We start from the raw sequence: 24,316 nt of genomic DNA, 5'->3' as shown, positions 1-24,316 counted from the left end.
ATCCTCCTTTAGCAGTTTCTTCTCAGATTGTTTGCTTTGGCCAGTCCCCGTTTTGAAGAAATCTATGCTGTTCTTCTTGATGGACTGGTAGAAATATTGACCATCGTTAAGTTTATCCATAAACGTTTTGAACTGTTCTTTCCCCTTCTGAAGATGTGTAGCAACACATTCAGCCGCAGATGATTCTGCTATGTCCTTTGTGTCAAGGGTCAGCAGATCTTCTGTCACCTCAGTAAATGGATTGCCCATTTCCTCTAGGACCATGGTGAGCCTTTGAACCTTCTCAAGGAATGTCTTCTGAGCTGCAGGTGACTGTTCATGGTGACGAGTGTCACTCTTCACATCCTTACTCCCTGATGCTGTTTCATAGTCGGCCACCAACTTCCTTATTTCTGGCCCAGCCACCATCCATCTTCGAAAAGCTGCTGGATCTTCTGTCAGCCCAATAGCTCCACCATCTCCTTTGATGCTAGCATTATTTTGTTCGTGGGCTTGGTCAATGGCGACTGATGAGAAATGCCTGTCAGATTTGTGAACTACAAAGTTTCCATTTTGGAATTGTTGTGCAACCTCTGGGTGTTGCCTCTCTAAGCTCATCATATCTCGAAGATGAACTGGAAGCCATCGTGCGTAATTAACACTGTTGTTTGCGAAGAAATAGGGTATCAGTTCTGCCAGAGATTCACGATACAATGCGAAATTTCCCTCTCTGAAAGCACGTATCAGTGTCAGAATGGTCAGCTCCATGTTCAGAATCAAGAACCAAAACTGAAACAGAGGACTCTCTTTACTGCGGAAGCCACACCACTCTTCAAAGGTGACAGTTTTCTCATCACTGTCTTCCTGTTCAACAAGATATGCACTGTAACCTTTCTTCAAGAGCTTGAATAAACTGCTTGCTGTAACCTGATGAGCTTGGCGAGTCTTTGTAACATTTGTAGCTGATAGAAATGAATCAGCAGAGCCTGAAGATGCTATTTCTGCCTCAACAAGTGCACCAGTCCATCCGCTGCCCTCTAACATTGACCCTATTGATTTAAAGGCTGTAATTTCAATATGTAGTCCACCAAACATTATTACAAACTTGTCCTCCCCATATATGTCTGGCCAATGCCACTGTATCTGTTTCGCCAGTGCATAGAGTGGCTGGTCTGCTGTTATAACGGGTGTTTGTCCTGGGTTGAGGAACAACACAGTTTCCTTGATTTTGTCCATAGCATGCTTTATGGTGGCAACACTGTGTGCTTGATCTCGCAGAAGGGGCAGCAAAGCATTTATACTAGTCACAAATTCTGCTCTTTGGTTGCTTGCATGATGGGCAGACCATGTTACATTTGGTGAACCATCTACATCAGTGGTATTATGGACCTTTTCCAACCATTCATTTTCAAGCTTGACCTCCTCTTGGAAAAGACTGGGATCTGGAAGTGAAAAGTCATCACGGATGCTTGGTTCTGGATTCTTCTTACGGAAGAAGGATGGTGGAATATTTGTATATGACTCTGGAAGATCCGGGACCTTCTTCGTCCGACCTTCTGCAACATTGGCCAAGATGCGTGCTTCTTCTACATTATCTGAACTTGGGTGCTGGAACATTGAAATACTTGTACCATGGAAAGATGTGCTTGATGTTGTTGCTGTTGGGTTGTGATCTATGTTATCTACAGCAGATGTTGTGAACAGCCCTTTCCTCAAATTTGGTGGACACACGACATCATCTTCCACATATTGCTTTACAACAATCTCACCCAACTGTCCTGATATTTCCAAAACTCTGTCATAAGATATGCTTATTCCATTCTCATGCAGCTTGTCGATCAGTTGTCTCTTTCTTGTCTTTGCAAAAACTTTCATTCCAACATAAACAGCAAATGGTGTTTCACGGTCTTTGGCATGTCTTTGAGATTTCGAACCTTCCCTGTACTTTGAGTAACAGTTGAACTGCAGTAGTTGAGCAATGGCCACATCTGACTGCACAATACCATGATTCAGATGGGACCTTATGTCCACCCCATGCTCAATACTGCAAACAAACTGCAGAAGTGCCTGGGGAACGGCTGCCTCTCCAAACCCTTCTTGAAATGCCTGGCTGAATTTTGTCTTGTGAGCCAGCATCTCTTTCCGGATGATATCAGCAGCTTTAGCCAGATGAATGGCTTCACTGTACTTGCTAGCATCAGATAGAATGGTGCTTACATCTTTTCTGAATGCAAGAAGGACATCTCGCCCTTTCTTATGTGCTTCAAGCTCAGGGATCCTAGAGAGTAACTGCTCTTTTAATCTGGTAGAATTGACCTCTGGGGATTCCACACCTAGTTGTTGCAGCCGACGCTTGTAAAGTGAGGCTGGATCAGCAAGTCGAAATATCACTGGTGTTGTTTCTGTACCGGTAACCATGCTATCCATGATGTAGATCACAAGCTCTGAAAACGCTAGGGGGTAAACGTCTTTCCCTTGACCGCTGTCATTCTCCTCTTGCTTCATGACATTAAGATGTGCTCGCTCTGAGTTGTATAACTGTGCCAAGCATCGAGGGTGATACTTCAGCTCTTGGGCAACAACATCACCAGCACTTAACTTTGCTAGGACCTTTCCATTGTTTAGGGTCCGGGCACACTGATTAAGCCTTTCATTCAGCTGCATGGTCATTGCCTGTCTTAAATTTGATATTTCATCCTCTTCTTCACATAAGAAGCACTGTACCTCTGGAGGGTCTGAGGTCCTTCGTCTCTTCTCACGGTTCTCTTCTGTGCCTGATGTACTGGGGGTTATTTTCCTTTTCTGTCCTCTTGACAGCTTTGTGTTATTGAACAATAGTCGGCAGCTTTGGTGATATTTTGCTTTATTTCGTATCAGTGTGGCTTCTATGCCTTCTCCTTCATCTAACCGTGCTGGATTAAAGGGTATTGGCATATCATTAAGGGCATAAAACAAAGGCACATTTTTTGCAATTTTCGCATATCCAGCATAGTCCTGTTTCCTCTGGAATGAGCTAAGAGGTGAAATTAGAGTTTCATCTCTTTTGTCAACCTGACAAAGGCAACATTTACTCCAGTCAGTTTGCTGTCTAGTTTTGGCATCCATCGTAAGAGTCGTTGAAGTGGTGTAGGCCGAGGGTTTATCCTTTTACCACCTTACCACACTTTGATGTATGGGATACAGTTAGGTTCATGCTGCTGCCCTACACCTAACCCGATCGTTCATCCAATATCATTTAAATCCCGTGCGATCTGTACACCATCCGGATAACAATAAAGCCCCTGTCATCCTTGGCTCGGCTCTCCCGCGCTGGCACATCCTATCAATCCAGGTGCGGCTATCCAACCTTAGGGGCTGGCTAGATAGCATTTGGGATACTAAACTGGAGTTTAGCTGATATTGAACCCCATGCTGAGTTCCACAGCAGTGTCTGTCACCAGTGTGCCCTGGTAGTGAGCGACATACACTCTCGTCATAATATTCTGCAAAATTCTCCTTCTGTGGAAAAAACGGTGGTACTTAATTTGATCCTCGTGAGATGTGCCGCCTTGGTCACAATTTCTCAATGGGTTGATTCAGGGGCTTGTATGGAGTGAGGAAGGTAACGGAATTAAGAACACCGGATTTCTTCAGGATGGCTAGCATAGTTTGTAAGCCTTTTTGGGGCATTTTATAGGCAAAAACAGATTATCCACTTTGTCATCCTTGCATTAGCAGTCCTTTTTAGGCATAAAAGTTGGAAAAAATGAACATTTATGGAAATTTGTGGTTTGCTGGCGGCCATCTTGAAAAAAATGGTCGCCATATTGGAATTTTTGATGGGCAGCACTTTTTTCTGAAAAAGTAACTTACAGAGACTATTGATGCCAAATTTCATGCTTGTATCACCAAATGAACGATTCTGGCAAAAAATCACATTAAGCTGCTCCACTATAAGGCCTTGGGAACTTTTGGTGCTAAATGGGGTGGGCGGGGGGAGGGTGAATGATGGACTTAATCATATCTTTTTTTGCATGGTGCAGAACTCAAATTTACATATGTTAAGGCCTAAAAATGCACCGTTCGTTCAATTTCACCAGGATTTGACGTCCCCTGGGGATTGGGGGGAGGGGGGCTAAACTTAATCATTTTTTTCTTTTTTTTGCCTCCTTCACAATGCATGCTTCACTTGTTGAGGTGTCATTTCGAGTAAAAAGTTAATTTATTTTATCCATCTAAACTAAAAAAATACACAATTAAAATGTGTAAACATTGAATAACAAAAATCAAGATGGATGACAGTTGCAATTTTGTAGAGGAAATAGCTGCATTGACTTTGCGATCAAGATCGAGTGAAACGAAACGAGGCAAACCTGACAAGTTGGAAAATGACAACGAAACAACTGTTATTAATATTTTTATAAGTGAAAAAAAAAAAAAAATTAAAAGTAAAATAATTCAAACAACTTTTATTTTTACTTGTGTCGAATAAATGCAAGAAAAATGTTTACATTTTAAATGAAAAAAAAATGAATTAAAAATTAAAGTTGTCTAATTATTTGTCTTGTTTTTTTAGTCTTGCATTTATGAATTTACTTTTTATTTCTTTTTTTAACTTATTAAAAATATTAATAGCAATTATTTTGTTGTCATTGGTTTCGTTTGCCTCAGTTCGTTTGGTTTCACTCGATATTGATCGCAAAGTCAATGCAGCTATTTGCTCTACAAAATTCCAAGTGTCATCCATCTTGATTTTTTTTTTTTATTCAATGTTTACAGATTTTAATCGTGTATTTCTCAAGTTTATATGAATAAAAATTAATTAACTTTTTACTCGAAATGATTCCTCATGCAATAATGTTTAAGATAAAAAAATTTTTTTTAATGTTTACACACTTATTTTTCTCGTATCTCCCACAAACCGTATTTAGTGACATTACCCATTTGTTATACATTTGTTATTGACATTTTTGTACCAATGTTTATTGTAAAACAAACCCGATTTTGTTTTTTCTATTTGTGGTTTTTCATTGAATTCTTTAAGAAAAGAAAACGTTTTTCCTTAATTAAACTGTTTTTTATTGTTGTCTTTTTGTTGCTTTCCAATAGAATTTGAAATGTTTTGTCTTTCCAGAAAATAGCGATTTGGCGGATTTGAGTTCGAAAAGCGAATGTAACAGTTCTGCTGCTTGTGGGGAATGCGAAGTCGTGGAAAAAGATTCTAACCAGATGGAAGGTTCAGGTATAATTAGCAAGTTTCGCTCTCGCTCGCTCTCTCTCTCGCTCTCTCTCTCTCTCTCTCTCGCGCGCTCTCTCTCTCTCTCTCGCTCGCTCGCTCTCTCTCTCTCTCTCGCTCGCTCGTGCTCTCTCTCTCTCTCTCGCTCGCGCGCTCTCTCTCTCTCTCTCGCGCGCGCTCTCGTTTCTCTCCTATTTCTCTTTCTCTCTCTCTCGTTTCTCTTTCTCTCTCTCTCGTTTCTCTCCTATTTCTTTCTCTCTCTGTGTCTCTCTCCTATTTCTTTCTCTCTCTCTGTCTCTCTCCTATTTCTCTCTCTGTCTCTCATTATCTCTCCTATTTCTCTCTCTCTCTCTCTGTCTCTCATTATCTCTCCTATTTCTTTCTCTCTCTCTCTGTCTCTCATTATCTCTCCTATTTCTTTCTCTCTCTCTCTGTCTCTCATTATCTCTCCTATTTCTTTCTCTCTCTCTCTGTCTCTCATTATCTCTCCTATTTCTTTCTCTCTCTCTCTGTCTCTCATTATCTCTCCTATTTCTTTCTCTCTCTCTCTCTGTCTCTCATTATCTCTCCTATTTCTTTCTCTCTCTCTCTGTCTCTCATTATCTCTCCTATTTCTTTCTCTCTCTCTCTGTCTCTCATTATCTCTCCTATTTCTTTCTCTCTCTCTCTGTCTCTCATTATCTCTCCTATTTCTTTCTCTCTCTCTCTGTCTCTCATTATCTCTCCTATTTCTTTCTCTCTCTCTCTGTCTCTCATTATCTCTCCTATTTCTTTCTCTCTCTCTCTGTCTCTCATTATCTCTCCTATTTCTTTCTCTCTCTCTCTGTCTCTCATTATCTCTCCTATTTCTTTCTCTCTCTCTCTCTGTCTCTCATTATCTCTCCTATTTCTTTCTCTCTCTCTCTCTCTGTCTCTCATTATCTCTCCTATTTCTTTCTCTCTCTCTCTGTCTCTCATTATCTCTCCTATTTCTTTCTCTCTCTCTCTGTCTCTCATTATCTCTCCTATTTCTTTCTCTCTCTCTCTCTCTGTCTCTCATTATCTCTCCTATTTCTTTCTCTCTCTCTCTCTCTGTCTCTCATTATCTCTCCTATTTCTTTCTCTCTCTCTCTCTCTGTCTCTCATTATCTCTCCTATTTCTTTCTCTCTCTCTCTCTCTGTCTCTCATTATCTCTCCTATTTCTTTCTCTCTCTCTCTCTCTATTTCCCTCTCTACATATTTTTCAGTATATCCTTTTCTCTATATGTTTCTCTACCCCTTTTTTATTCTTACTTATAATTACGGCTTTGACAACAGCATATTCTTTACATTGTTTAGACTCTTGAGTATACATCCGTTAATATCTTATATATTTTTATATAGACGTATGTGGTTCTTGGTTGACTGTCAGATATATACCCGAGAGTCAAAAGAATGAAAATAATATTCTATTGTCAAAGCCCAACAGTAGTCATCATAGTAAAAACTTTTATGCAAACTTTCTTATAACGATCAATGTTTTACATTAAATGACAACCAATAATTCATTGAAAATAATTAAGTTTTAACATGTTTGAACTTAAGCATTTTTTTGTTTTAGGCCTATTGAGATCCAATAACTTTACCGAACAGGTTAAGGGTGTGGTGGAGTTATAACTGGATCGGAAAAATAGTCCCCCACACCCCACCTCAAAATATGCTAACAAAATTTCAGATTTTATTGACCCCCCCTCCACTACATTTTAATGCAGTATGCAATCTGAAAACTTAACTTTATTTATTACATCATTTCTTTTTCAAGTTTTATACCAGTGACGTAACCTCGTTTTCAAATCTCATAATCATCATATGATCATTGTTGTGATGGTGTGAGAAAGGAACTCCTGGTAATTTTGACGTATAGTTGTTCTTTACTAAAGAAACGAAGTCAACAAAACTTTATGTACAAAAAGGAAACATTCAAAAGAAACAGGGCAAAAAAGGACATTGTCAGCCAAGAAATACTGAACTGAAGAAGTAAATTAGAGATCATCTCTTACAATATGATTTTATTATTTGTATTGAACTATGTAGCACAATATTACTTAATTATTAATTTATCTCCTTTATATTTTAAATACAATGGACACTATTTTCATAGAAATGTTAACATACAGGGATATAAATTGCAGAGATACTATGGAAGTTCAGCAGCAAGATGTCTATTTACATTACAAGAAACTATTATATTATTAAAAGGATTTTTTACATCTGTGGATTTCTACTGAGTAGGAGTGCGATTTTACTGCTTGTCGGGTTTGCCGGGGCTATTTACGTCGTGCATACAAATGTGCCATCCAAAACAAAACTGATTCCTGAGCAACAAATGTCTCCTTTTATTTAGCCATTTACGACTTCCCAACAGTATTTATTTCGCATAATCGCCCTTGCCTTGTAATCATATGGTTCTAGGTTTGCACCTCCGTGTGGTCTGTTTGTTTGTTGCAATAGATGTGATTATTTATCCCTTGACCTCTCTACACTAGGATTTCCCAATAGGGTCTGTACTGCCCACCAGGGGGGCGTTACAAGACTTCAAGTGGACAGTGGCCAAATTTATCGTCTGGGGGGCCCCTGAGATCTTTTAGGGGAGAGGGTGAAAGACTAGGAACTTTTGATGATTCCTGTGATTATTCTGATTTTTATTGATTATTGTGTTAGCAATTTTTATTGATTATTGTGTTAGCAATTTTTATTGATTATTGTGTTAGCAATTTTTATTGATTATTGTGTTAGCAATTTTTATTGATTATTGTGTTAGCAATTTTTATTGATTATTGTGTTAGCAATTTTTATTGATTATTATGTTAGCAATTTTTATTGATTATTATGTTAGCAATTTTTATTGATTATTGTGTTAGCAATTTTTATTGATTATTGTGTTAGCAATTTTTATTGATTATTATGTTAGCAATTTTTATTGATTATTGTGTTAGCAATTTTTATTGATTATTGTGTTAGCAATTTTTATTGAGTATTGTGTTAGCAATTTTTATTGATTATTATGTTAGCAATTTTTATTGATTGTGTAAGCAATTTTTATTGATTATTGTGTTAGCAATTTTTATTGATTATTATGTTAGCAATTTTTATTGATTATTGTGTTAGCAATTTTTATTGATTATTATGTTAGCAATTTTTATTGATTATTGTGTTAGCAATTTTTATTGATTATTATGTTAGCAATTTTTATTGATTATTGTGTTAGCAATTTTTATTGATTATTATGTTAGCAATTTTTATTGATTATTGTGTTAGCAATTTTTATTGATTATTGTGTTAGCAATTTTTATTGATTATTGTGTTAGCAATTTTTATTTATTATTGTGTTAGCAATTTTTATTGATTATTGTGTTAGCAATTTTTATTGATTATTGTGTTAGCAATTTTTATTGATTATTGTGTTAGCAATTTTTATTGATTATTGTGTTAGCAATTTTTATTGATTATTGTGTTAGCAATTTTTATTGATTATTGTGTTAGCAATTTTTATTGATTATTGTGTTAGCAATTTTTATTGATTATTGTGTTAGCAATTTCTATTGATTATTGTGTTAGCAATTTTTATTGATTTATTAATTGATCCACTTGATTTTTAGTCATTGTTCTCATTTGATCGCCAGTATAAAATTTTGTTGAATAAACTATTTTATGAATATTCATTTGTTTTCACTTTGTGCTACCACTACTAACATTATTATATAAGAATGCGCGTAGGGAGGGGGCGGGAGTAGGCATTAAAGTGTTCTAGCAGTGGCGGGGGGGGGGGCAGCGTTTGCTGAAAAAGGTTGGGAAACCCTGCTCTACACTGTCGTGACAAAAATACCGTGTGAAGCATATATTTGCTAATTTAATTATACAGCTAATTTTTGAATTAAAAATTATACCTTGTTTTATCTGGTGAACGTCTTCGTGTCCACATGTATTGTTCTATGTCCTCCCAGACCGAGGATAATTTATCAGGTGCAATCCAAACCATTTAATGCACACACTAGTAATTACATAATTTGATTAAACAAATCAACATTTTCATGAGAAAAAGTGATTTATTCGGCCGTGAGTGTTCATTAGCGTGATTTGGTTGGCCGTTTTTGTTTTACGGCATATCAACCCTTTTCAGGTTATTTAACGCCAAATCCAAAGATTTTGAAGAAAAATTTTTAATAGAATATTTGCTGTTTTCAAGTCTGTTTCTATTTAACCCATGGTTGGAACCCTAACAGGTACTACCACTCCAGGTCAGAATGGACCTGGGAGCAATGCCAATTAAAAGGTGGCTCCACACTCCCCAAAGCCTGCAAGATTGGGCCTCACCACTGGATATAGTTTAAGGTCATATCCAGGACCATTATTAGGTTGAAAGAAGGATGGAGAGAAACAGATTTCCTATGTCTAGCTCATAGTTTACTTGGTCAAAAGCACACGGTCAGAAATCTTAGCATACGTTTTGGCTCTTCAAAGCTATTATTCTGACTGATTATTAAAACTCCTACGTTTTTGACCTTTTCATGAATATATATTTTTTTTTATACAGAAAATCTGTGTACCTGATTTAATTTTTTCTTGAACAATGTGCCTGCAAGCTGAGCTGACTTCTGAAAAAGCTTGTAATAACTAATAATGGAGGAAAAAAAAAAAAAAATTTATAATTTATGACAACTTTTCTTATAGAACAACTTTATGCATGGAAATGTTAATCACTTGTCTGATTTAACATTCTGCTTGTTTTCTTAGTTTCTGATATACAAACCTTGGCCTTTTGGTCAAGATCACAGTGTAGTATCTGTTCCGGCAGATGCTGCAAGCTATGACTAGCTATGACTAGCAAAGACCAGATGTGGGGGCAACCCAACATGTCTGACCTTTAACCAGCTCCCATTTCCCACCTCTCGGGAGCTGGTCCCCCCTTTCCCTTCCCCCTCCCTTCACTCCTCACATTAAAAATCGGCCTTGTGCCTAATTTGCTCGGTGGGGGAGCAAATAAATACCATCTGTTCCGGCAGATACTGCAAGCTATGACTAGCTATGACTAGCAAAGACCAGATGTGGGGGCAGCCCCACATGCCTGACCTTTAACCAGCTCCCATTTCCCACCTCTCGGGAGCTGGTCCCCTTTTTCCCTTCCCCCTCCCTTCACTCCTCACATTAAAAATCGGCCTTGTGCCTAATTTGCTCGGTGGGGGAGCAAATAAATACCATCTGTTCTTCAGATGCTGTACTTCTATTTCTTGTTCTCTTTCGGTGGAGGAGAAATCCTTCACGACTGAGACAATTTTTATTTTTGTACCTTTTCTCCACGTTAAAAAACGACCCTGGTGTCTAACTCTGTCCCGTGGGGAGGCATAGTAAATAGGTACAACTTATAATATGAAGCTCACCCATTTAAACTCTACCAATCCCTTTATCTATAACACATCCTGTTTACAAGACAACCTGCACAAAACTATTTAACTAATATATACTAGCTAAGTTACCCAACAATATTAATGAAACATTATGTAACATTAATTGTAATAGCTAACATCTAATTGTTTTGACTTTATTTCTTTCTCATTTTAGAGGCTTCATACAGCACGACTGATGTCCCGGCAGCTGGCACATCCAAAGAAAGCGTAGCATTTAAAGTGATATTCAACAAACAAAAACATGTCGTCGAGTTTGACCTTGATAAAACTATAGGTGATGTGAAAACTGGTATTGAGAAAATTATAGGTAAGTACTTTATTCGTTAATTTGTGACAGTTTCATAACAAATCATTGTTAAAATGAGCAAATGATAAACCGCTCATGGAACAGCATGCGTTTTACAACAAACCCATGTGAAATGTGGGTTATCGTCAGTGTGCAATCAGGAACAATTCAATTAGATAGAAGTCTTTTTACAGTTTGGTCTTCATTCTTAATCATCGCCTCCCCATGTTACGTATTTGCTGCGGCCAGTTGTTCAAAATGCGTTTTCCAATCTATATAATTGTTAACATCTACTTTTATTGCTGGTCCAAGATATATACACACTGACAGCAAATAAAACACAACACAGCTGATCTACAAAATAATATGTTGTTTTTTACTTCACACCAACAATCAGCTTCTGATTATAAGCTATTACTGATGTTTTGATATTTCCAAAGGGATATGAGGTAGGTGTGTGGTTGGGTTTGATGTTGACGTTGGAGAAATGTGACAGTCTTGCTTTTTTGACTGCCTGCCCGCTTTTCTTTTTGTGACGATTTATTTATATAAAGATTTTTTCCCCACTGGAATGTTTTTTTTTTATATTTCCTATTGTTTATAGTTTCAATCCTTTGACTGATATCCTCTCACATATTTCTGGGTCAAATTATGCATTCCAATAGACAATGGTGAAAAGTCCCACATTGATCACATGGAATCCATCTGTGTATGTCTGTGCAACCCATCAAATGTTTCTCTTCCTGGGGTCGACTACCAATATTCCAACAATGTGTGTGAACGTTGCATCGTTCAGCAGCTGTTAATCCTCTGTTACCCCCTTTTAAAGTTTTATTGTTGAGAGAGATTCGTTCATAAAGGGGAGAGACCTAAAATTTCTTTAAAATCAATATCTTATTACATATTTTCCTTAATTAAAAATTGATCAATTAATGGACAGTCTCTAGTTTTTGGATTCCGACAGTGTGAGTATGTATGGGTTGGCTGTTTCTTTGCTGCAAACTACCTCTGAAATACTGTTCTCCCTAGAACACGTGATTTTTTTTATGTAATCAACACTTGCATCTAGTGTTGTTTTGTCTAAGAAGCTGATCCCTGAACCCCATCACCTCACTCACAGACAGCACTGGATCCATCTCCGTTTGCCGCCAGTTTGTCCTGACGTGTACTTCATGTAACGCTCTCAAATCTCATACTAGTTGATCGTAGATAATCAGAGGGTCTCGATATATAATAAATTGTTCTTTTCGTAATGTTAGTAGGGTAGCGATTAAGTGTGTAGAAATTTTCTTTAGTCTTATTACTGTAATATTTTGATATCGACACCCCCTCCCCTTGCACCCAAGTACTAAGAAGTAGGAGAGAAAGAAAAAGGAAATATACTAAAGGAAAAAAAGAAAGATGTTACAATATTTTTGGTAGAATGAGAAGGATAGTTTTACATGCTGCCTCACCATGATGTGACACAAGGTCAGGAGAGCGGGGATGTCAAGCTAGCTCCCTTAAAGGAGGGGCACTCTTGCCTAACAAAAATTGCCTGAGCATCCTCATCGGCATTCGCCAGTCGGGGTGCCTCAGGCAGCACACAATAAATTTACTCTACCTGAAAGCTGAGTGGCAAAGTCTGGGAGCGTGGACCTCCTAGATAATACCCAGGTGGCGTGCCTCAGTCCGACAGGTACTGGGTCAGTTCCTGACCGCTCACCTGTCGGGTTGTCAAAAATCGATTCTTGACTGCTACTTTCTACCCAAGTCTCCAAGCAACTGAAGTAGCAAGGAGACTCCTCCTCCAACATTAAGATAATGAGAAGGATATGGTTACAAAAAATTGCGAGGTTTTATTTATAGAAGGGGTGATAGGAACTGACCAATCAGATGGAAAGGCACTCTGCTACTGACCAATCAGAAACTAGAATCACTATAAAACATACTGGATATTTTAAAATTCTGCATAGACTTTTGTTCTTCACAATTTCTTCAGAGTGATTACTAGGGCTGTGACGACATAGTATTCTTTTCATTCTTTTGAGTCTCAAGTATGTATCAGACACACTTAATCAACCAAAAACCACATCTGTCTATATAAAACTATATAAGATATTAACGGATATATACTCAAGAGTTAAAACAATGAAAAGAATATGCTGTTGTCACCGCCCTATTGATTACCTAACGGAAACTATTCTTCATCTTTGTCTTTACAATTCAAAGCTTCTCATGATTGATATTGCTATTTTGTTTGATGCAACATTTCTTTTTTATTCACTTCTAAAACTAAAATGACTTACAACTCTGAAGTAGTTTTTTTTTAATTTTTTTTTTTTTTATTACATTTTCACCCCAAACAAGGCAAATTGCCACTTTGGTGTAGGGGGCTACTATCAGGGGCAACAACTACTGCGGTACTTACTATGTAGGGATTTGGGCAGCAAGGTGTCGGTTCACGTTACACTTGAACTTCTGCACGTCAGTACTGTTGGGGAAGGAGGAACCTGGAATGGAATTCCAGAGTCTAGCGATTCTGGGGAAGAAACTATTGGAGTAAAAAAATCTTTTACATCTAGGGATCTCTACAGTGTGGGGGTGGGATTTAGCAGCCTGTCGGGTTTGTCGAGGGTGTCTACGTCGTGGGGTCACAAGTGATTGCAGTTTGTCAGAGCATTCACCACTAAAATACTTGCAGAAAAGGCAGAGGGATGCAACATTTCGTCGATGGGACAGAGGCTGAAGCTTAGATGCCAGTTCAGGGCCTATCAGGTTTGCGACTCTCTTTTGAACCTTGTCAAGGCGCGAGAGACTAGTAGCAGATGCACCAGCCCAAATGTGGCAGCAATACTCCATACATGGGCGAATGGTGGCCTTATAGAGGTACAGGATACTTTCGGGTGTTAGTAGTTTTCTAGCACGGTAGAGAGAGCCCACCTTTCTTGCAGCGGCCCTGGCAATGCCTTCAATGTAATTGTTCCAACTCATGTTTCCTGTGAACGTTAGGCCAAGGAGTTTGAAAGATGGACTCTCAGATAGAGTCGTTGGTCATTGCTATGGGTGGTAGAGAGGGTTTCTTGTAATTATTGAATGAAACTAGTTTAGTCTTGGCAGCATTGAATGCAACCAACCACTTATGTCCCTTATGTTATCAGGTAACAAAAAAACCATGTTTATCAGTAAACAATAGATCAGAATTTTTTTTCCCCTTAACACAGAAAAAGAGTTAAGGGTAGAGTTTTAATTAGGGTGTGACAAATGACTGTAACAATAGATTTAGTTTTATGACTGCGGGGAGAGAGAAATTTGCAGTGACTAATGTTTTGTGACCATCAAGGAATTTTTCCGCTGGTTGGGTGGATTTAATGACAGTCTGGTTGACGACAGTTGAGTTTAGGACTGTTGAACACAGATTGTGGCTTGGAGCAGATGGGGAATGAATTGTTCAGCCAATTAACAAATCAAGCCTCGACAGTAGATGTAGATGTGAACCTTAGCATATAGATGATCAATGATGTCATATGCACCCAGATTCCAACTAATATTTACAAAAATTGTTAGTCAGTGTTATCCTGTGTTTTCCGTCTGTTTTCTTTTTTTAAATTTTTCTACTTGTGAACCGGTGTGTTTCCCTTGATGGTCGCCAGTGTAAAAAAAATTATGATGATACAGCCATAAGAACAGAAGATGAAGAAATTCATGGCATGCAACATTGTTTACAATGGACTTAAAGGCTACCATATTGTAATCGGTCAGGAAGCAGACCAGTAGAACAGTGTTCCGTGGGTGGGCAGTTCTAGTAAAGAAGCTTTGTTCATGGAACTTGTATTTAAATTTAGACACAGATAGTGGTGACAATTGTTGATAGTGGTTCTAGCTAGTGTTTTTTGTGAAAGTTTGGCAAGGAGGGATCGTAGATTTGAGCTCAGATGAGCACTTGCCATGAAAATAACGATAGAGCTGAGAAAGGCTGCAGGGGTGTCAGCTAAGTTTCAAAGCCAATTTTGAACTCTATCAAGGCAAGATAGGGCGTGCTGAGCAGCTCCTGCCTAGATGTGACAACAGTGTTCCATTTTAAGATGTACTTGGCTCTTATACAGGTAGAGGATTGCATCGACAATGAAATACCTACTGGAGCAGTAGAGTGATCCAACCATTTTACCAACAATCTTGGCAACAGATTTGATGTATGTGTTCCATGTCAGATCAGGAGTGAATGTCAGTCCCAGAAGCTTGTTAAAACATGGTACTTCCCCAAAATGAGAACCATTTATTTCAATTAGGGTTTGATGGGGATCAGAGCGATTATGATGAAAAAGAGAAACATGGGAGATATATATATATGTCATAGGATTGTGTTACGTAGAAATCTTTCTGTCACTACAGCATACTGATGTACTCCCGTTATCGTCATCATCCTTAATAATTATTACAGGGTGTGTAAGATTTTTTCTGTATACTGGGACTAGCAGAGCTACCCACCATTGCTTGGGGCCAGAAATACAAAATAGTTTTAAAAATATGTGTAACATCTGTATATAAAATTTCTATCTCGCTACTTTCGTCAGTCTGTGTATCTTTCTCTCTGTTCCATTTTTCCACATCCTTTTCTCCCCACCCCTCTTTTACCTCCACCCAACCCATTCCTCACTATTGAAAATAATAATGTAAGTCCGTCACCTCTCCTTCACATGATAGATAACATTGCAAATGGCTGATGAACTGACCTTTCTCCTGACGAAACCTGAGCTAGTTGACCCCCAAAAAATGAACAATTTTTTTTCTAAATTTTAAATATTATTTATTTGGAATCAGGGGCAACACAAACTAAGAATATATAAACTTTGTGTGTGTTTGTTTTGTAGTTTTTATTTTACTTTAGCTGGACATACACACATACAACTGCTTTTTATCTACATATATATAAACGCGAAAATGTATGTATGTATGTATGTACGTTTTTCCTCGATATCCACAAAAGGCTTCTTTCAGAGAAGCGCTCGCTCGCTTTACAACTTCTCAAAACTTTTTATATCATCTATAAATTGTAATATCTCACACTTAACCACAGAGTTCGCCTGACTATTTAATTTTATTGACTTTCAAACGTTAATTATTCGACATTTCCCACATCGGCACGCATTACATTCGGTTTTCGGTATAAACAAAAAGCGAAACTCGACTCTAATTACTGACCGAAAGCTAGTGGTCTCTAGAGAGCTAAGTAACGTTTGGTCAATGTCGACTTCATCATATCAGACGGTAGCTTTCATTTCGAGACGAGACGCTCCCCCTAATAAACAGGGAGCGGTTTTTAAAAACAAACAAACCCATTTATTGACCTCATTAAAAACTGTCATGCACAAAATGCTAACTGCTGAATACCTATCGCCATCACGTCAATCAAAAACGTGCACCTGTTTTTTTTTGTTTTTTTTTTAACACTTTACTATTTTCCAACTGCGCGTCAATGCTTCGTTTTTTTTTCACGGGCACCTGTTTTTTTTTCACATTTCAGGGGTTTTTTCACACACACCTACAAACACCCAGGCAACACCGGGTACCCCTCGCTAGTATAATATAGATTCCGCTTTTTTTTTTTTTTTTTTTTAATCCAGAAATATATTTTTATCAACTTTTAGTTAATTTTTTTTTTTTTTTTATGCAGGTGTTCCAGCCTCAATGCAGAAAATTATGTTTAAAGGTAAAATAATTTTTTTCTTTTTCTTTTTCTTTTTTCTTTTTACTTTTTTCTTTTTTTTTTTTTTTTTCATAATTCGTAGAAAAATGAGAACCAGTTTGAAGAATTGGCTCTTCCTAAGTTTGTTGGCTTTTAAGTCGGTATTTGACCTTGCTCAAGGGTTTCTTAATGACTAGCAGGAGGAAGGAGGCACCTAACTTTTCCTTTGACAGTAGAACTGTCCCACCACCTATACAATGCCTAGTATTCCCAAATAATCACCCATCTGGTATTAGCCAGACTTATTGTTGCTTAACTTCAGTGATCTGGAGGAAACCAGCGTGTCAACCTGATTATGCCCTACATTACAATTACGTTAGTTGAAATAGAACAAAGTTTATTGTCCTGAACTGTTACAGTTGACAACATTACCAAACTGATTTGCAGTGACCATGGAATGATATGATGACTGTGCTCCTCAAAGCTTGCTAATAAACCCCTCTCAATGTGCTGAGATCTAGACTTAACCTCAATTTAGTAAATGAATGGCCGCATCCAATGCATAGCAGTTGACAAGTGGCCAAAGAGAATTATTAACTTTGAAAAATTTACAAGCCTCAAAAATAAATTAGCTATCGATGCCTTCGTTCAGTCTCGAAAGACAAAGGATACTTCCTGCAATGGCAGCTGCATGTGTAATTGTGAGGCAAGGGTTGTGCAATCTCCAACCCACCTCTCCTGAATCGGCACTGCTTGAGTCCAGTGACAAGGAGAAGTCCAGGACGACTGGAAACAATGCTGAGATAAGCAGAGAGTACATACAGCAACTGGAAGTCCCAAATGGTCACCCATCTGGTACTGGCCAGGCTTATCGTTGCTTAACTTCGGTGATCTGATGGGAACCAGTGTGTCAAACGTGATTATTCCGTAAAATTAGATATAAGGCCATTCAAAAGTGTGGGAAGGGAGGTGTGTCTATGGTCATTTTTGTCACTCTACCTTATAATTGTCTAAGCTATTCCTAGCTAGAATCTTCAATCACCATAATACCACATTCACTCCTTAAGATTCCCAAATTGAATTTTCTTTTAAACAAATATATACATAAGTAAATTGTTTTTAATTAATAACAATTTTATTGGCGTGGGGGGGGTGGGGAAAAAGCAAAAGATTAAAACAGGTGTTTGTAAGACCCTCTCAATCTTGTCCGCTGTTTACAGGTTTGTATGAAACCAAAAACAAACAGGCCACTCTCTCATTGCGGTGAAATCTAGACGGGAGAGGAGAGAAGCAAAAACAGAATAGGGAAGGGGTTGAAAATATCCTAAGATGAATGCAATTTTGGAGGAGGTCAAGGGGCAGAAAAAAAAATTGGGAAGTGGGCATCTTGGGGGTTTCTATTTGGGAGAGATAGCATTTACTTGACTAGCTAAGAAACTAAAAGGTTTACCTCAGGGGCTGGTCTGACAGGACTAGGAACCGCATGTGCCATGCTCAAGCAGGAAACGTACTCCAACTTCACTCCTATGCATACACACAAGCTTGCTACTTTAATCCATCTTTTAAAAACGTGCGGGATGTAATTTTTTTACAGTTAGTGTTTGAAGATCAGCAAAAACTTCAACTCTTCGGTTCTCATTCAGTTGTGACGTCCACACCACTATTCTTACTAAGGCTAGCATCGCAAGAAACGCCATCTGTCTCCCCCTGCCTGTCTCATGGTGGCCCGACATTGTAGGTGACTTTGGATACGTTCAGCAGGCAGGGATGCTCTACATTGATACAAGCAGTCACCTCATTTACATATGTAAAGTACCACTGGAGTTAACTTGATTTAAAAAAGAAGGAAAAAAAAGCATGTTCCAATGTTATTTCTGTTGGAGTCCTGCAACACGGATACCTGGGCAAATCAAGCAAGATCTATTCAAACAGTTCAGAATCTTAAAAAGATCTCTCGGTTGGAATATTTGAATTATCAGGTGAATGTTTGGCATCTGGTAAGATGTTCCATCCCCAACTTGAACAAACTGATCAGAAACTTTAAAAAAAATGAAAAAAAAATAATATCAATTGGCCTTTGGGTGTGTGTGTGTGTGTGTGTGTGTGTGACACCATTGTGGAAAGCGACTCTCTAAACATTAGAGTCCACTTCTACAAAGTTTGTTTAGGCTTCGTTGTCGATTAATCAGTTTATCTCATTTTGGCTTCTAAACCTTTTTTTGATTTGGTTCAAGCCACAACATGCCATAAACTCTCAAAAGAGAACTGTAATCAACTGTTGCAAACTCGAGACTGTTCGTAAACTGTCCCAAAAATCAATGTCGTTCCTAGAATTATCTATAAACTAACTCTAAACATATCGATTTGTATGTTTGATTTTTTTTTTTATCCCCATTACTGCTATACTTTGATTAATAATGCCATTTCAGCTTTTCTTTGAGTGTCTTGGTGAACAACTTCCTCTCTATTGTCTTTCTACTAATTTCACTTCCTGTGTCCTTTGTTCTGCTGATAAACTTCGTAAGACTTTAGTGAGGGGGGAAGGCCGTCAATAGTATCACAATGGTATATAATTTCTTTTTTCTAATTTCCCTTTGTATTTTTCTCATATCAGGTTTAGCAAAAGATGAAATGACACTGGAAGAATTAAAAGTAACAAAAGGAGCCAAGATGATGGTTGTGGGTTCAACCCTAACCGATGTCCTTTCCGTCAGCGCCCCTTCGTCTGATTCCAAAAACGATGCAAAAGAGGCTGCGTCCTCCAAAGAACCACTTTCAGAACAAAAAGTAAGCAGCATCTTCTTTGTAAATTTTCTGAATCTGTTAATAATATTGGTTCTCATTTTAAAAAAAAAAAAATGCAGAAAATAAATCTTTATGATGTACGTACACAGAATGAAGGCTTTTTTTTTTCTTTACGATTTACTATTTATTTTTATATAGTAGGGTTCACACAGGTTTGAAAAGTCTTTGAATTTCGAAATTTGTCTTGAAAAAGTTTTATTTCTATTATTACCTTGAAAAGGCCTTGAAAATGTGGGAAATGTCTTTTAAAAAGGCTTAAAAATTATATTCTTTACATTCAGTAAAAATTTACCTGAATATCTCCATATAATATTTTGATTCCAGAAATTCTCCTCTGGACCAAATTACCGTAGGTTTGCAATAACAGATGCCACATACAAATTTATTATGTCTAAACTATTATCCACCATCTTATGTAACTTAAGAACGCTGTTTTATACACGTTTATTTATTATAATAAAATCCTACATTACATCCTAGGAGAAACATCATCATGATCTCTAACATCTTTAGAGGAAGTTGTTACTACTTTTCCCTCTAAATCTAAAGTTGTCATACTGCCACCAGTCAACACTGGGAACTAATATGTACAATATACATATACCCACCCTGTCTACTTTCGTAACTGGCATGTTACCACCGGGCAATGCCGGTTAACAAGTCCTGCTAGTTAAAAATAAAAATCGAAATATTATTAAACTTTTTTAAATATTAATAAAAATATTATTAAAATATTTTTTTAAATAATAAAAATAAAATCAAAATAACTACATTCTTCCAAAATTACATCAAATTATTTTTGGTAGTGTCGATACAAGAGTTACGCCCCTTTATCGCAAATCTACTCGGTGTTATCAAATGTAGCCAAAGTGAAATTCAAAATCGAAATACTATTAAAGTATGTATTAAAATATTAACTAAAATATTAGTATGGAGTTTTAGACGATTATGCAAAGGAATAAGTAGTATCGATTAAAAAGAAATAAGCATATTTTTTGCAAGAGATAATTTTGGATGCTAAAATAATCCAACAAACAATAAAACAATTTCATATAAAAAAAAAATCTTATCTACACAAAAACATAGTCCCAGAAATTAGGGTATCAACTATGGGTTAAATAGAAACCGACTTGAAAAAAAGATCTATCATTCTTCAGTCGTTTTGATTGCTATAATAACTTGCATAAGTTTTTCTAATGCTGAGAAACCGAATGTGATGACCAACCAAAGATATGCAAGCAAAAACTCAAATTTAGAAATATTTACCAAAATCTATAAAAACAGATTTAAGGACCTGATAATGAAATCATATAAAAAGGTCCACACTGCTATGCAAACGTGTGAGGTCGTGTCAATGCGGCATTAATGTACACTGACTACCCACCTACTGCAAGACTTCCTCAATGAGGCTACCTGTTAGACGTGGGTGGTGACCCGTAATGCTCGAGGACGGGATCCTGGTGACTGAGCAGTCAGTGAAAATCATGTATTCACAATTTTTACTGATTAATAGTAAATTATCACTATTACAAAGCTGATTTTGATCTTAGTAGTTCGAATTGAGTTGTCTATCTTTTATTTAAGGCTAGCATGGCTACCTAGCATTGACTGGGTGGAGAGAGGTGGTATACTAAAAATATTAAGCAACCCCCCCAGAAAAAAAAAAATTAATCGTTTTAGTCAAAATAGCAGCAAGTGCCCATGCGACTGCAAAAAAAAAAAAAAAAATTTGGCGCAGTAGTAAGGCTCGAACCTGTAATGCAAAAAAGGTGAAAAAGAGCTAACATGCTAGCTTTCACAGCTACGACGACTTATGACGTCACAACGGGTCGAAATAACATTTTTTAAACGTACATTGAGATTGCTAGGCGTATGACTTGCAAAAATCTTGACGCAAAAAGTGACCCCTCCTTGCAAAAAACGGCCCAAAAAACAGGTAGCCTCATTAACAGGTAGCACAGAATTGATCTTTTTGACCAAATTTTAGATATTTTTCGTTCGAGAGATTGATCTTTCTAACGATACCAATTTTGTCATGTGTCTGTCAAAAGTTTTTGGCAGACACGCACACACACATACTAACTAACATTTTCTCTTTTATATTATAGACTAGAGAATGTCCCAGTGTTGCCTGGGTGTGAAAAGGTTTTATGATAAGGGTATTGATCAGTAGAGCCCTAAAAACAATGTTTAAAAACCCCCTAAAAAAGAAAAAAAATGAAAATAGCAATGAGTACCTGTGTGAGTGCAAAAAAAAAAAAAAAATGAAAATAGCAATTGTTACATGATAAGGGCTGTCCCCTTTTCATGTAAGTATAAAAATGGAGAATTTAGTTTAAAATGAAAATGAAATAGCATAGGCGAAATTCGAACCTCGTAATCTAGGTTTAGAAATAAATTACGTGTGAGAATTTAAAAATGTAAAACAAACATTTGTTTAGAATATAGATAAATATTTAAAGGAAAGAATGTTAACTATCAAGTTTGTTATGAAATTTTAAATTGAAAGAATGCAGTTTATAAGATAATGTTTTTAACATATTGGATAAATAGGTTACTGAGAAATAGGAAAAGTTTTGGACATGTATGTCCAGGACACGTGAAAGAAGGCACATGTTTTAATATGTGTATGATGTCACGGAAAATAGAAAGTTCTAGGAATAGAGAAAAACTTTAGTTAGAGTTAGTCAGTCAGTGAAGAAACTGAGAGATTCAGTCGTCTAGGAGCGAGACGTCACTTCAAGGAAAAATGTGAGACTTTGAATTCTTGGTGATGGAACACGGCCGTGTGAAGAATAAACCATTATGTGTTTTGTAAAGCTCGTCTTGTGTCTTATGATTCTTTCAAAAAGGTAAAGTCCAATTGTATTATATATTTGTGTTATATGTCTTTACATACACGTCTCAACATCATCATGTCCGAACTGTCTGAACACTATATCCCTTCACACCAAGAGCTTTCTTCTTCTTCCATTCAACACAATTATGGAATGAACATTTAATATATAAGAATCTCTTATAACATGAACAATATCTCTCAAAGTCTCTCTTACAACATCAATCTCTCTCTCAGTCTTCTAACATCCCTCACTGTAATAAGACTCCTTCTAAACATCTCTCTCTCAGAGTCTTCTAACATCCCTCTCTGTAATAAGACAAACACTCTTCTAATAAGACTCTAAGACTCTCTTAAAATGAAACCCCTATATACTACACAATGAGCACCTATGTAAGTGCAAAAAAAAAAAATGAAAATAGCAATGAGTACCTGTGTAAGTGAAAAAAAAAAAAGTAAATAAGCAGGAACGTTTGAACCTGTAACACGAAGGAGGAAAAAGTGGGAAAAAATAAAACCCAACTGCTTAGCCCCTGTGCCCATTGAGACAGACGATGTCGCTGTATAAGGTTAGTCATTGCAAGGCGTATGATAACTTCGTAAAAATGTTGATGAAAAAACTAACCCCTCCTTGTAAAAAACGGCCCATTTGACGGCCAAAGAATTAATTTTTTTGGTCAATATTTGAATACTTGTCACCCAAGAGTCTGATCTTTCTAACGATATCGATGTTGTCAGTGTTCGTTGCCTGTATCGAAAGTTTTTAACAAATATACAAACACATGTACACACATTTTACCTTTTATATATATAAATAATGAAATAAAACTCTGTTCTGGCTTCCTCATAAAATTTGATTTGTTTAGTTAAAAATGATAGTTGATCAATTTACATTATTTTTTAGAATAGGATCTTTCGACCCATTATCGGTAGGCATGTCAAAGATATTTTGTTTTTATATAGTTTTAATTCTGGGCAATCACTAATTTTTTAATAATAAAAAAGTTTTATTTACAAAAATTTTACTGATAGCATTATAAAATAATGAAGTTTTACGCACATGTTTATAATTAAAACAAAAACTATTTTATTTATTTTTTTTAAACTTGGGAGATTTACATGTAATGGATATTATATTAAATTAAAATTTAATGTATTAAAAAATATTTGAGAAAAATATTATCGTTGCTAAATTTAATATATAATAAAAAATATTTTTTAATACTGAATTGTATTGAAAAAAAATTTTTTAATATTGGTTTTTTGGTTCTTGTCTAAAATTCCCTCTATCTTAAAAAAACGAAAATAAAGAAAAATCTGTATGTACTCGTGGCTAAATGAAAACATCTCGTTTAAAAAAATAACGTAAATTGATCAATTAATAGTTTAATTAAATGTAATCAAATTTTGAGTATCCAAGAATTTACTTGGGATTTTGAAAAAAAAAAAAAATCTCAAAAACCAAGGTAGGTAACTCAGCAATGATTCATACTTACTAGATTTATGTTGCAATGCCTACGAATTCCCATTAACCACTTTAAAACAATTTGTTTCTAAAAATAAAACTACTTGATCAATTTATGTGGGTTTTGGAATATGATATTTTTGTTCCGTCTATAGGCACATGCCTTTTGAACCGATATGCGTTTATTCAGATCGCACAATTTAAATTACGCACCAGTTACCTGCCTTTGTCATGAATTCCCGTTTGTCCAACGGATGGCGTTCTCTACTTCCTGTTTTGCTTTCTTTATCTACTTTTGCATCTCTATCTCTCTTCCATTCGAACCGTCTATGTAGTGGCATGCTTTTTGCACACGCCTCCACAAGGTGACACTTCCGTTTTAAGATAAAACGAGGTACATCCTTTCATAAGGTAAGAAAGAACGTGTTTAATTAACAAACTCGTGCATACACAATGCATATTTTATACTATCACGTTTAATTTATCAGTGTTAAGACATTATCACGTTTAATTTATCAGTGTTAAGATAAAATGTGTCGTTTTGATTGTCCTTTATTCTGGATTGCATGAAATCCATTTCACTTCCATCACTCAGAGCACACATTCCTGATAGACTTTTTCAAATTTAATTTTTCTCTGAT

General features: G+C 36.6%; 1 protein-coding gene across 1 annotated transcript in view; it reads left to right on the top strand.

The window, feature by feature from the left end:
• Window positions 1-24,316, top strand: part of LOC145243579 (ubiquitin domain-containing protein UBFD1-like) — a 58,312-nt gene that overhangs the window by 21,004 nt on the left and 12,992 nt on the right. Inside the window, exons 2-5 of the mRNA XM_080106559.1 lie at window positions 5,093-5,200; window positions 10,773-10,925; window positions 16,558-16,593; window positions 19,184-19,356. Coding sequence (XP_079962685.1) covers window positions 5,093-5,200; window positions 10,773-10,925; window positions 16,558-16,593; window positions 19,184-19,356 — 470 coding nt within the window. The remainder of the gene's footprint in view (window positions 1-5,092; window positions 5,201-10,772; window positions 10,926-16,557; window positions 16,594-19,183; window positions 19,357-24,316) is intronic.

This window comes from Euprymna scolopes, chromosome 22 (genome assembly GCF_053919585.1).
Source record: "Euprymna scolopes isolate OS-2025 chromosome 22, ASM5391958v1, whole genome shotgun sequence".
NCBI classification, from domain to species: domain Eukaryota; kingdom Metazoa; phylum Mollusca; class Cephalopoda; order Sepiida; family Sepiolidae; genus Euprymna; species Euprymna scolopes.
This window is presented reverse-complemented; position numbering and strand designations above follow the sequence as displayed.